Raw genomic sequence first — 14,935 nt, forward strand, 5'->3', positions numbered from 1 at the left:
TTTGATAATGAAACTCAATACTCTTGAGCTCATATTGAACAAAACTGGTTCCAGTGCAGTAGCAATCCCATTAAATATGCAGTTCTGGGTTGTATTTTTGGCTGCCCTCACCTGAATAACTGTGGACCTAAACTGGAAAACTTGATTTTATAATAGTGGCAGTGAACACCTATAACTAATAAAAATAAAAAATTCTTTAACCAACTAAGGAACATGGCAAATGGAGTCACAACAGCTATTATTTTTGTTAAACTATTCTTAATAAATATGATTAGGATGGAACTGAGTTCTAAGCAACCTTTCAGTTTAGTGGCAATTAAAAATCTAATTAGAATTCCTAGATGAATTCCAAATATTGTACTTGAAATGTACATAGAATGTGTCTTAATAAATCAGAATTGGTACACTCACCCCTCCTCTTTTACCTTCAAAGATATGATTTGGATATCTACAAAATGGTTGTCTATACACGTAACAGCACTTTGAGATATATTGTCAGTATAAATTCCTCCATAACCACAAAATGCCAGTTCTTGGAGGTGTCACTTTAATATTTTCTATTCCAAAGACCCAGTCGTCCTTCCTTTGTGCAATGAATGCAACAGATTCATGACAATTATTAATTATATCTCAGTCCTCACCTTCCAAGTGTCTGAGAGGGTTCACTATTGAAATCTCAAGGTTCTGACTGGCAAGTCCCATAAAGCTTACAAAAAAGTCTGAAAATACAGAAGAGCAAATTTAGAATTTTCTTTTAAACTTGCTTTTTAAAGGAGGCAAGGCCCAGCTACCCCCAGTCCCTTATATTTACTATGCTTATACAGACTTGCTGTATGACCATATCGTAACTTTAAATTTTACATTTTCCTTCCTTGTACAAAATGCCTATTTTGTTATTACTGGAGCTTTTCTGCCAGGCTTCCACTGAAAATTGGGTACATCAACCCAGTCAGACTACCTAGTCAACAAAAGCAATAAAGAAATAAATAAGTAAACAAGGAAATATACAAATTCCAAGATCACCATAAATCAGAAGCTATATTCTGAGGAACGACAATTTCAGATTTAGTATATGTATGTCCAGATTTTCAGCTATTCGGTTTCCACATTTTGGGACTCAGCACTGCAGGTTCCAATATTTTAAGTGGTTACAGACTGAACATCTTTATATCTATGTAAACAGCAGTCAACCAGTTTGATGTGCTATGAATTATGTTTCTCAAATATTAAACAATTAGTAAACAAAACTATTCACTATACCTCAGTGGCTTCATTCTGTAGAAGTTCGTCCAAGTTTACAAATTCAGGTGGACCATTTCCTGGTTCCAGTGTTTGCTGTGTTGAATTTTGGTTTTCATCATGCATTGCTATAATTTCCTGTATAAATATAAAAAGAAAAACAAATATTTGCCAATGCTCGAATGCTAGATTGCAGTGCAGTGGTATAGTTGTACTAGGGTGTATGGAGTGCTGGGATGGTAATAGGATATGGTTTGGTAAACAAGACATTACTCATCCCAGACTGCATCCTTCATTCACTCATTCATAAATTCATTCATTCATACATTCTCAGATATTGACACAGAAAATAACAGACAGTTGCATAAAAAAGTACTTATGTTTCAAAATTAATCAATTAACTATATGTATTTGGTGGAAGAGGAACAAGACTATTCATTCCTTGACATCCAATACAACAAATGAATAAGCAGTTGTAGGCTGCGGTGGTGCAGCAGTTAGCATTGTCGCCTCACAGCAAGAAGTTCTCCAGTTCGATCCTCGGCTGGGGTGCCTTCTGTGTGGAGTCTGCATGTCCTCCCTGTGGTCGCGTGGGTTTCCTCTGAGTGCTCCAGTTTCCTCCCACATCCCAAAGACATGTTGTAGGTGGATTGGACACTTTAATTTGGCCCTAGGTGTGAGTGCGTGCCTTCTGTGGAAGGTTGGACACTGGGCTGGCAACTCAACACTGTAAAACGTCACTGCCAATCATGAGCGGAGAGGTGATCCACTGTGGTGACCCCTAACTGAGAAAAGCCGAAAGAAGAAGAAGATAGAAAAAGGCAAATACACAGTGTATCTGGTTAATTAAGTTTCATTCATCAAGTATTTAAATTAATTAAAGCATGATGGTCATTGGTTGTTTTTAAACAGGAAGGTTATAAGTAGGAAGGTATTTGTAGTTTGACCCACATCTGACAAAGTGAATATAAACGAAAACGTATGGTGTATAGTGTTTATGTGTGCAATAAACTGCGTTTTTATCGATCGTTCCTTGGGCTTTATTGTTTAATCATCTGTTTTGGGCTGTTGGATTTCTTAATTTGGTAAGTACTACAACAGTTCAAAGTCCCTGAAACACTGGAAAATTAGTGCTGGCTATCAACACGAACCAATGACACAAGTATGAACAGTGTTCAGACTCACAGAGGGGTTCCCAGAGGAAGTGGGTATTCATTAGGATTCAGCTCTGAGCCCACTGCTTTTCATAATGGTGATGGACTGCATTAGCAAACAGGCTGGAAGAGACAGGTCAACAAAGTTGTTGTGTGCAGATGATGTGGCATTACAGGCAGTCTCCAAATAACTTCAGCAAATGATAGCGGAATGAAATGGAGTGCAAAATTCAAGGCACATGGGATGAAAGTGAGTACAAATAAGACAGCTGTAATGGTAGCAAATGGTGGAAAACAGAAGCAGTTGAGAATTAAAATAGGAGGGCAAATAGTGGAATAGGTTAACAACTTCAAGTATCTGGAAGGGGCAATTGAGAAGAAGGGAAGTCTGAATGAGGAAGTAAAATCTACAATCAGAGAAGCTGCAGCAAAACAGTGGAATGACCAATGCTACTGTATGGTACAGAAACCTATGCAGTGAAGGCAGAGCAGTTGAGAAAGCTAAAGGTGATGCAGACAAAGTGCCTGAGATGGGTGGTAGGACCCACACTGTGGGACAGACAAAGAAATAAGGACATTAGAGCAGAAGCCCAAGTATTTCCAGCTGCAGAAAAGAACAAAGAGAACAATTTATGGTGGTTCAGCCACATCTGCAAGAAAGCAGAAGACAATTTGCTGAAGAAGAGATTTTGGGACAGAGAGGAAGAAGACAAGAGGAAATGAGGACATTCAGCAAAGAGATGGATGGACTGTGTAAGAGCAGACCTGCGACAGTCAGGTATGACTGCATGAAGAGAGGTGGTGACAGTTGATGAGACACCCTAACTCCAGTTAGAAAATGGGAAAAAAGAGGGCTGATGGTGATAAAACATCATTTGTTGCTAGTGCTTGTTTTTGTTGTTTCTCATTTATGCAATAACCAGTAAAATGACTGATCTTCTACACCTGACTGCCATCTGTGAGTTAGACACTACCCAGGAAGAAGGGTATATCTATGGCATATCACTACACATAACCATTACTCACTCATACCATCTCTCCGCTGTCAGTCAAGAAGAAAAATAATATATTCATGGAGTATTAGTAGAAGCAAGATCAAAAACACCACTAAGCTAGTTTTATCATGTTCTAATAGACTCCACCACAAACTAAATACTTAGTTCTCTAAAATAACAAAGTCTTTGATGTCTAGGAGGTAAAGATCACCTTCTTGGAATCAGCACTATGAATGTGTATGCCTCACAACTAAAGGTTGCTTAGGTATTTTTGTGAGACCACTAATATGGAATGACTATCTTAAAGCTAAAAATATGGATGACATGCAAAACAGCCAAATGTACATTACATCCATCTAACTGGCACTGAAGAAGAGCTAGAAGGCATCAATATGAATATTTACAGTGGATTTTTTTATTGCAGGACTCTTGTTTCCTCCACCTGCAGTTATCACTGAAAAAGCTCACTGTGTTCTGTGGCCTGCATCAGACTCATCACAGCCTCCGGGATAAATGATTTTCCACCTACTTACCTACTCGGAAAACTAGATTCCTGGATGGAATCATATGACATGGTGGGCGGACAAGTAGATCTTCTCCAAGACTTTTCAGTGGATCTTACAATTAGAAAGAAAGCATATACTTCTGCCCTCTAGCTCTGCTACAGGAATGTAATTCCCATCAACATCTAATACACCCCTTCACGTATAATTAGATGGCAAGCTCTTCACATTTTTTCAAGTCTCTTGATGCTGCCCTTTTCATCTTACAAAACAGCCTGCAGATTGTCTGTGTGGATAACTCTACAGCTTGCTTGAACACGTTAACCAAGTGCTTCAAGTAACCTACCTGTCCCTGATATGCCTCCTGACAGATCAAATAGTGTTAGAGATCCAGGTAATTTTCAGAGGAGTCACTATCCTTGATCTTTTCATTAATTTTCAATATTGCTAATAATCTCCCAACAGATGTTAAAAGCCTTAAAAGCTTTCCCCGAGGGCAGATGGCAGAGTAGCTACTGCAAGGCTCTACTGACAATGTATTTTTTGCCACTGAAAGGTTTGAATAATCTACAGAAAGTGCAGAATGGAAGGAGTCTTACAACTCAGTTACTCAGAATTCTAATGCTGAAAATATTGTAGTAAAATATATTCAGCCTCATCTGAATGCGAAAGGCAGGTAACAGTAAAGGTCATTAAAATAAACACTCATTATGACTATACACTTATTAGTAGTAATACGCTTTTCAGTTAGGCACTATACCACTGGGAGTGCTACTGTATGAGCAGCTTTAGTGCATTAGTTGCTTGCACCTGCATCTTCAGACTGCAGCACAAAACTCGCGTTATTCCAATGGTGTGAGTGTTTTGATAGTTTCTGCTGAGCATTGCAGTATAGCTGCTTAATATAAACTGTAGATTGCATAACATTTTAGTATGTTCTTATCAGTGTGGTGTTTTAGCCAGTCATTTTAGTTCATACTACATGATAGTATTTTAAAGTGCTTCAGCACTACCAGCTCCTTTGTCATAGGTTCAAATAAAGCCTTAACTATGACCTTGGCAATCTAAGATTGATTAGTGGCTCAGGTATCTATTGGTGGTGGTTGGAGGAAGGGAGAAGTGCAGTGGCTTACCTGACTCACCTCCCTTCAGAGACAGGGTGAGGGGCACATGTCTAGAGTACTTGGTCCCATTGCAGAGTCCTAGGTGCAGACTGAAGAATACCTGCTGGCTTTTGGGGGGGGGGGGGGCAATGTTGAGAGATTACACTGTTTGCAGAAGTGAGTGATACACTCTCTCTGATGCCCATTGCATGCATACAATGATGTGGCTTACTGTGTATGTGCAGTGGGGTTAGGACTAAAACAGAAACCCTCATATCATTACAGATGATAGGACTGAGAGTAATACATTTTTAGAAGGGTCTCATTTCTTCAGTATAAGATAAGTGGGAGATTTGATAGTCACGATGGGAAGAAAAAAAAAAAACAAGCCAAAAAATAATTCAGTGTGTACTTTTTCTTTCCCTTTTTCATTGCACTAGCTGTCTGCACCCTTCTTCCATTTCCGGTTAAATTGTGTTCTCATATATTTATATTATCATTAAACATTTGAATTTAATAGGGACTGCACAGTGGTGCAGTGGGTAGCGTTGTCTATTCACAACAAGAGGGTCTTTGGTTTGATTCCTGACTGGGGTGTGTTATATGCAGAGTCTGTGTCGGTGTGGTTTGAAAGCTAATGAGGGATATATACCATCAGGCTTATGGACGGTTCAAACTCCTGCTAACAAGGAAGTGCTACAGCAGAACATCCAGATTCTATAACAGCTTCTTCCCACATGCTAGACTGCTGAACAACAAACCCATAGCCTAACCTGCTAAATGGGCAAAACATTATTTACATGCAATATGTCATTATTATTTACATAACTCTCTACATAGCTCACTTTATATGTCTCTATCTGCAGTATGAAAACTACAAACTGTAAGTCTATTGCATATATTAGTAAGTACGTTTTACGTGTGTGCCTCTCATTTATTTATAGTAGTGCTTTTTATATATCCTTATATTTCTACTGAGTCTGTTCCTGCTGTTGTTATATTTGTTTTGTTTCTACTGTAAAAAAGCTTTCAATGCTTTACTTTATTTGTTTTAAGTATCTTATTTTTATTTTTACTACTTAAATTTTTATTAATTTAATCTTGCTTCCTTCAGTAAACTGTCACTCTTATGTATGAGCCTGTGTATTAAAATGTTGTGCAGCGATATGCACTTTTTCCTCTGTGTTGATCTGTATGACAATAAAGTTTCCTTTGACTTTAACTATTTGGAATGCCATTCTTGCCTGTTATGTACCAGGCTTGAAGATGCTGTTGTAAACATCTCTTTCCACTTCTCTGGTCTCTAGTACAGTATCTAAAATTTTTCTTCCCCATCATCCTAGCATGCTTTCATCATGGTTATCAAAGCTCTGCCAGCCTTTCAGAAGTTCTCAGGACTGCTTTCTTAAATGATAGCCCACATTTTTATATACAGATATCTCCATATAAGGATCATAAAACTCTTAAATGAAACACATGATTGGATAAACATTAACAATCACAGCACATTTGCATCCTCTCTTCTAAAAAAGACATTTTCTAAAAATACCTGAAGATTTGTCATGTATTTTTATGGTCATAATTACTACAGTTAAACAAACTGCTATACTATTTTCTTACAAGGTTTATACTGCAGAATAAATTGCTGAGGTCTTCAAATCACACAAAAAAGTCTCATGATTCTATTTGATCTTTACTCCTCCCTTTATTGTGTTCACCTGCCAATGACTATAGAGTCACTGACAATAACTGCCCCAGTCAAAACTCTTTCCATGCTTGGCATTAACTGAAAGAACTTGCAGATCTCAGAAATGTGACATCTCTTAAGAAAACTGGCTACTATTTCTACAAGATGGACACTGTTGCCCATTACACAGTGTGGCCTTAAACTACAATTTTCCGCATAGTTTGAAGGCTGTCCAATCAATAAACAAAAATCTAGGGATTACCTTACAAAGTCCCCACTTTGACAACACTGTTGCAGCAATGACAGCTCTTAACTGTGCCATCCCATGTATATGCCTAAGATCTGGTCCATTTTCTGGCACCCATCTAAAACCCAGGTTTACACCCACAAACAACATGCTGAATAAATTCAATTTACTGAAACCTGCACTCACTGAAACTGTGGGTAAAATCACTGAAACTATTTTTTAAAGAGGGGACAAGCTTCCTTGTACCATCTTTCTCATATATACTAATACCATGGTCATATAATCTAGGGAAAAGAGAAAGCAACCTGGTTAGGACAAAAACAGCTCAGAGAGCTGTGCTCTTGTAGTAAAGCCAACATACATTGTAAATATTCTAGGATTTTAGTTTTTTTGTGAGTCTGCCTCATCCATTATCCTCCCAGAAACTTACAGTTGAAAACTAGAAGAGAATCCCCCGATTTCATAGTGAAATGCTTCTGTTGCTGAACATTTCTATATCTATATTCTTAACAACCATGCAAACTAAAGTGAATTATTCCTATTGAATATATCTGGTTTTTGTTTCTCAGTCTCAGATATCACACAGCAGTGTTTGCCAATGCATCAATACCATAACGTGGAAGTTGTTTGTCAATAATGATATTTTACATGCAATATTTTTTTTTTCACTGGAGTACACCGGAAAAATACGTGAGCTCCAACAGCTAAAAGAAAACAATGAACCAAATCATATCTGCAGTCATTTTAAAAAAAGTTTATTCATACATTCTTTTTGCCTGTTTCTAATTATTACTACTCGGTCTTTTATATAGGTTAATAGGTTCATAGGTAGGTATTAGGCTATCTGAACGAGGGCATTTATAAGCCTAGCCAGAGTGTGTCGGCTTTCGCCACCCCATTGATTAATTAACTGATCCTCTGTCAAGCAGAGCCAATGAAGTGATCCCAGGGGTGTATTTTCTGTTACCCATCTACTCGTCAAGGTTTCTCTTGAAGAGTGTTAGTGAGGGGCTCTGCCTAACGTAGTATGGAATTTTGTTCCAAAGCATGGGGAGTCTCTGTGACAGGAATCTATCCCTCCAGCAGTTCTATTTATTGTTGTGGCGAGGTTTAGCTCACTAGAGCCCGTGGCTCGCAATGACTTGGATTTCTTTAGGTGGAGTATGTCCATCAATTTTGAGTTGGACATGGCTTTGTAAGTCAGGCAGAAATCACCTCTGAGTAAGCGATATGCCACTGAGTACAGCCGGAGTTTTTTCAGTCGGGCTGCACAGGACATATGTTTAAGGCCAGTAATCCTCTTGGTGAGGTACTTTTTTGGTCTCTCCAGCTGTTGGAAGTGTCTTGTGAGGTACATCCCAAATGGGGCATTGTACTCTATGATAGGTCTGATGAGTGACGAGTAGAGGGGCACTATAACTTCTTTATTTCTAGATGTGAACCCTTTAGTAATTAGATGGGCCACATAGAAGGATTTCCTAACTACTTTGTCAATATGATTGCCAAAGGAGAGATTACCATCTACCTGGGTCCCCAGATCTCTTATTACCTCTTCTGTACTAAGGGAGCTGCAACCTATGTGATAATTCGTGGGTGTTTTGTTTTTCCCAAACAGGATGACTATGCATTTTTTGGCATTTAGCTTGAGGCCATGATTTTGATACCAGATGTCCGTCTCAGTAAGGCCCTTTTGGAGGATGTCCGTGTCAGCTGGAGAGTCAATTATGGCTCCCAGTTTGCAGTCATCGGCGAACTTGGTTAGCCATAGTCCTCCTGTGTTTGCCTGTACTTCTGAGAAGTATATGCTGAACAGTAGGGGTTACAAAGGTGTCAGTATATTCCTTTAAATATTCATTCAAGTTTGGAGAGAATTAATCCCCCAACTTAATCGTCAAAAATTTTTCTTTCTTTATGTTCCAGGACACTTTTCCAACCAAGTTTACTTGACCTATTATTCTTATCATCTTATCAATAACCGTAAACTTTTAGTTATGTACTTACCATAACTTCGGATGTATGGGATCCATCTCGCCTACATTCATAACTGATGGGCTCGGAGCCGGTCCATCGGCTCCGACTCGGCCAACTAGTACACTAGAACGAAGTCTCTTATTGGCTGGGCTACCCTCTATCCCAGGATGCACCACACCTGCTTCCCCAGATCTTGTTTGTTCGCTTTCATACATACATGCAAATACAGAAAAAATAGTAGTTACTACAACCAACTAAAGTTCTTCAAGAGAAGATCTCCAAATGGAACTACATCTCCTCTAAATCCCAATGGAAGGGGGAAGGAGGGTGGAGTGCGATATGAATATAGGCGAGATGGATCCCATACATCCGAAGTTATGGTAAGTACATAACTAAAAGATGTAATGGGATCCTATCTCGCCTACATTCATAACTGATGGGACAGCGTCCCTAGCACCTAAATCCAGGGTGGCTCATTGGAAAACACTCCTGAGAACTGTGGAACCAAAGGAAGCCCTGCCTCGAGAAACCACATCTAATTTGTAATGAGAAATGAAAGTGTGCGGAGAAGTCCAGGTAGCCGCAGCACAAATATCATCTATTGATAATTTGGAGTGAAAAGCTACAGAAGCCATTGCCCTGGTAGAATGAGCCTTGACTGGAAAGGGAAGCTCTTTGTTAGCCTGTGAATAAATGAAAGAGATGCAATCTTTAATCCATTTAGCTATGGAGGTTTTAGCTACTGGTTGACCCAATTTGTTTATTGCAAAGGAAACAAACAGTTGATTTGATTTCCGCGTCTGAGCGGTTCTATTCAAATAAAAACGCAGTTGTCTATGGACGTCCAATTGATGAAAAGTATATTCTGCGTTATTAGAAAACTCTGGAAAAAATACAGGGAGCTCTATAGTCTGTTGAATACAGAAGGAAGAAGCTACCTTTGGTAAAAAGGAGGGATTTAATTTCAGGGACACTCTATGTTTGTGAAATATCAAATAGGGAGGATCAGAACAAAGAGCTTGAAGTTCTGAAACCCGCCTGGCCAGTTATGGCCACTAAAAAGGCAGTTTTCCAAGACAGAAATTTCAAATCGCAGATAGCAGCTGGTTCGAAAGGGCGGGCAGTTAAGGCAGCAAGAACCATATTTAGGTCCCAAGGGGGGACAGGGTGAGATATTGAGGCCTAAGGAGCCATGCTCCTTTAAGGAAAGACTTACAAAGTTTGTGAGACATCAATGAAGGTTCAAAAGAAGCATGAAAATTAGAGATAGCCGCTAGCTGAACCTTAATCGTGGAAACTGAAGAGCCCAACTGAAAAAGAGGCCAAGAAATTCAAAACCTCCGATACTGGGGCAGTAAGGGGGTCTATACCTCGTTGCTGAGCCCAGAAGGCGAACCTTTTCCATTTGCTGGAATAGAGTTTGACAGTGGAAGGTTTATGAGAAGAAGACAATATGTGGATCACCTCCGGAGAAAGGGAATTGTCTCGGACTAAGGATGGAAGCGGAGTAACCATGCCGCCAACCTCAATGACCTGAGAGACGGGTGAAACCGTCCTGACTGATGAGTCAACAGGTCCAGCACTGGGTCCAAAAACCATGGACCTTCTACCGCATGCCTCTGTAGGAAGGGAAACCAAACCTGACGAGGCCAGTGCGGGGCAATCAAAATCATCTTGCTCTCCAGGTAAATGGCCTTCTGTATCACCCTCGGCAGGAGGGGAACCGGAGGGAAGGCATAAAGAAGACCGGAGGGCCAAATGTGGGTCAGAGCGTCCCTGGGAATCTGTCCTTGAGAGGGGATCAGCATGAAGAACTCTCTGCACTTCGCATTGTGGGGGCTGGCAAACAAGTCGCAGCAAGGGAGGCCCCATTTGGTGAAGATTTTCGCAGCCACTCTTTGGTTGAGGGACCACTCGTGGGGTAACAGAATGGTCCTGCTTAATCTGTCCGCAATCACATTGGATTTCCCCGGTATGTGCGTTGCCATTAGAAAGCGGTTGGTAGCTACCGCCCAGTGCCAAAGTCTCATGGCTTCTCTGCACAGTGGGTAAGACCTGGTTCCACCTTGCTTGTTTATATACCAAACCACCGACATGTTGTCGGATAGGATAGCAATCGGACCTTGCGGGAGAGCGTGATGGAGAGCTTGTAGTACCAAGAGTACCACTTTCATCTCCAGGATATTGATATGCAAATGTGTTTCCTGGAGTTGCCATGTGCCTTGGACCGACCTGTCCAGGTAATGACCCCCCCACCCTACCTGGGAGGCGTCCGTGGTCACAGTGGCAACGGGGGATTGAGGAATAAAGGGTCGCCCCTGGTCGAGATTGGATTGGAGGAGCCACCAACGCAGATCCCGACGGCAACTCTCCGTGATCATGACTAAATGGTTCAAGGGGAGTTCCTGATAGGACCATTGAACCGATAGGAGCCATTGCAAAATTCGCATGTGGAGTCTGGCTAAGGGGACTAGGAGTATAGATGACGCCATCGAGCCCAACAGTTGTAGGATCAGATGGGCCGGAGCTCTTGATAGGGGGAGACAGGATCTGACTTGGTTTTGCAGAACTTGAATTCTTGCTGCCGGTAAGAAGGCACGCATCCTTTTTGTATCTAAGTCTGCGCCTATAAAAGTAATACGCTGAGATGGCTGTAGTACAGATTTTTGCCAATTGAATGTAATTCCCAAGAAACGGCCCAAGGTGAACGTGGCGTTGAGCGCCTGAAATAGTAGATGCTCGGAGGTGACAGTAAGGAGCCAGTCGTCTAGATAAGGAAACACTTGGAATCCTAGACTCCTCAGGTGAGCAGTCACCACTGCCAGACACTTGGTGAACACCCTGGGGGCTGTGGTGAGACCAAAGGGCAGTGCTCGGAACTGGAAATGACTGACTCCCAGGCGGAAGCGTAAGTGTCTCCTGGACTCTTGAGCTATCAGAATGTGATAGTAAGCGTCCTGGAGATCTATGGAGCACATCCATGCATCCTTCTCCAGCAGTGGAAGAATGGATTGAAGGGTGACCATTCGGAATTTGGACTTTTCCACAAAACGATTCAATGAACTGAGGTCCAAAATGGGCCTGAAGTCCCCTGTCTTTTTTGGCACCAAAAATAATCTTGAGTAAGTTCTTGATCCGATCTGGTCGGCGGGGACAGGCTGGATGACTCCTTTTTCTAGCAGCTTTGAAATCTCTATTGCTGCCTGATCCCGCTGACTGGGTGGCACGTCCGGGATTTCCCTTAAGGGAAGGGGGGGCTTGATGAAGGGGATGAGATAGCCTCCGGTAATAATCCGAAGCACCCACTGATCACTGGTTATAGATTCCCAAGCTTGTGGGTGTTCCGCAAAACAACCCCCGACTGGCTCCGGAGCTGCACAGTCGGGCAACAACTCAGGGACGCTGAGTGTAGGAAGAACCACGAAAGGAATCGCGGTCTCCAGAATTACGGGGGCCTCTGCCGCCTCTGGGGCGGCGTCTTCCTGAATCCCCCCCCCCCGCCTCTGGAGGGGGGATCACTGGGTGGAGTAGGGAAAGACCTCTGAGTTTTTCTGAACCACATTTTCCCTCCTCTCTGGACCTTGGGGTAAGGCCTAGAGGGAGCGGAAAAGCGGGCCCCAACGGCAGTCAAGGTCTTGCCCTCCTGCTCGCACCGAGTTAGTGTGTCCTTCACCTTGGGTCCAAACAAAGATGACCCATCAAAGGGCGTCGGCGAAGGAAGACTTGAAGGCCTCCGCAAATGAACACAAGCGTAACCAGGCGTGTCTCCTGAGGGCAACGCCTGTTCCCGCTGCTCTACTCGCCCCTTCGGCCGCATACAAAATGAGCCTCATGGACGAGTTTACGATGGAAAACAAGGTAGTCATCTGGGCGCCAACAGTGGGGGCTAGCGCCTCAGGTAGATTACCAGTGAGGGAGTCACTTAGCTCTTTAAGGAGGTCCCTTTGGAGCCTGGTAAAATGACATAAATAGTTCAGTGACCGTAAGGTAAAGGCCGCTGAAGAAAGGGTATGCTTCCCGTACCTATCCATGCTCCTGGAATCCTTATTAGGAGGGTGGATAGACGTTGAAGCCTCTGCCACGTCCTGCTGTGTGGCAGAAGCCACCACCATAGCATCTACGGGAACACCTTTCATAAGAAATTCCTTCTGGGGGGGGGGCTGAAAGAAATTTATTAGGTCTCGCAGGCACCGGTTCCACAGAATCAGGGTGTTCCCAAGCCCTTCGAGAAACCAAATCAAGGAGTTCATCGAAGGGCGGAGACACCCAGGAGGCGGAGGGCTGGGCCCCGAAGGCCTTGAGGAAGACTGACTCTTCAGCGGAAGGGGTTTAGGCCTGCCAATCTCCTGTGTCTCAGAATCTCAAGGATATCTGAGAAAGAGATATCATCCGAAGATGATTTGGGGGACCCTTCCGCGTCATCGAGGTCAGTGTCCGATGTAACAGACTCATCTTGGGAGTCCACGTGCTTCCTCTTGCACAATTTCTTCCGTGGGGGCTCGTCCGAAGCAGTTTCGGACGGACCCCCTGGAAGAAGGGAACCCCCGATGGGGGTATCCTCAGGCCCTGGGGCCCCGCTGCCAGGGGACTGCAACACGGCAGGAGCACCAGTCTCCAGGTCTAGGGATGGAGAGGTGGAAGCCTGCTGAGCCGGCAAGGGCATGGCCAGCGCGCTCCTCATGGCCTCAAAGGCCGGACCTCCAGACTCCATGGAGATCACTGGTCTAGAGGCCACGATGGCACTGGGAATTCCGGCAGCCGATGCTCCGAGGGGAAGACTAGGTACCGAGGCACCCAGTCCCAAAGTGTTCCCCTTGGGCCCGGCTGAGGAAGTCCCAGTACCAAACCCTGAACCAGAGGACAGGGTAGGAACCATAGTCGGTGCCGATAGACCTCGAAGGGGTCTCGGCTCCGACCGTACGGCTCCGCATTGCTCCACCATCACCGACTCCAATGGCTCCGAGGAGGTTGGAGGAGGAATCGAATGTTTCGGAGGGGGGATCGGCTCCGAAGCCAACTGGGCCGGAGCCGAGACCATTTGAGCAAAAACTGGAGACTGGAAAAGCCTCTGAATCACCCTATCCAAATCCGAATCTGACAGTCTTGAGGATTTAGAGGAGGTAGACAAAGGACGAGAAGACTTTCCTCTCGGCTCCGAGAGTGTAGGGGACCGGCTCCGAAAAGGCTCCAACACTATCGGCGCCGGTTCCACCACAGCATGGACAACCATCGGCGCCGAAGGAGCTTTCTTCGGAGCCAAGGGGGAAGAGTCTGAGCTGCACACCTCCACCGGCTCCGAAACCATTGGAACCGATGGAGGTGATTCGCCTCTCGATACTCCAACCTGCGGCTCCGAAACTAATGGAGCCGAGGAAAGAGGCATGGAGGCAGACCTTTCGACCCTCGGCCCCGAAGTCAGTGGAGCCGAGGAAGAAGAGGTCGACTTATGCTTTTTAGTAGTCGGTTCCGACGGACTTGTCGGAGCCGACGATCTTTTTAGAGGTAATAGGAGAATCCAAAGCTTCCTCGAAAGAGGGCTTAATAAGACCCTTCAAGATCAGTTTATTTTTGTGCTCTTGAAGAACCCTAGAGGAGAAAGCATGACATACACTACATGTTTCCTGTAAATGTTTAGGCCCTAAACAATACAAGCATATCGAGTGACTGTCTGTAATAGACATTTTGTAATTGCACCTAGTGCATTTTTTAAATCCTGACTTCTGCTCTTTAGACATATTGTACAGTAAGAGAAGGCAGTGTCTAATATCAAAAAGTTAGCGCCAACTACAGAGTGCGAGAAAACAAGGCACGAGCTCTTGAGAGGGAGATTTACCTCACAAGAGAAACACAGTAAGCACGCACAACAACAACAACAACAACGGGCAAAGGCCCTCTAACTTAAACGGGCTTTGCCCGGAGAAAAATAATGACACAGACTTTCAAAAGTAGGGCAAAGGCCCTCTAACTTAAACGGGCCTTGCCCGACAGCGAAATAGAAGTATCAGTAAAAATCACTTCACACACAAAAAGTTATTA

The 14,935-nt window shown here is 43.3% G+C and overlaps 1 protein-coding gene across 1 annotated transcript in view; it reads right to left on the reverse strand.

Annotated features, from left to right (window-relative positions):
- AXDND1 (axonemal dynein light chain domain containing 1) overlaps nucleotides 1–14,935 on the reverse strand; it is a 2,684,234-nt gene that overhangs the window by 313,853 nt on the left and 2,355,446 nt on the right. The window contains exon 22 of the mRNA XM_044085955.1: nucleotides 1,261–1,377. Coding sequence (XP_043941890.1) covers nucleotides 1,261–1,377 — 117 coding nt within the window. The remainder of the gene's footprint in view (nucleotides 1–1,260; nucleotides 1,378–14,935) is intronic.

This window comes from Protopterus annectens, chromosome 10.part0 (assembly GCF_019279795.1).
Source record: "Protopterus annectens isolate FY-2018-M chromosome 10.part0, PAN1.0, whole genome shotgun sequence".
Taxonomy (NCBI): domain Eukaryota; kingdom Metazoa; phylum Chordata; order Ceratodontiformes; family Protopteridae; genus Protopterus; species Protopterus annectens.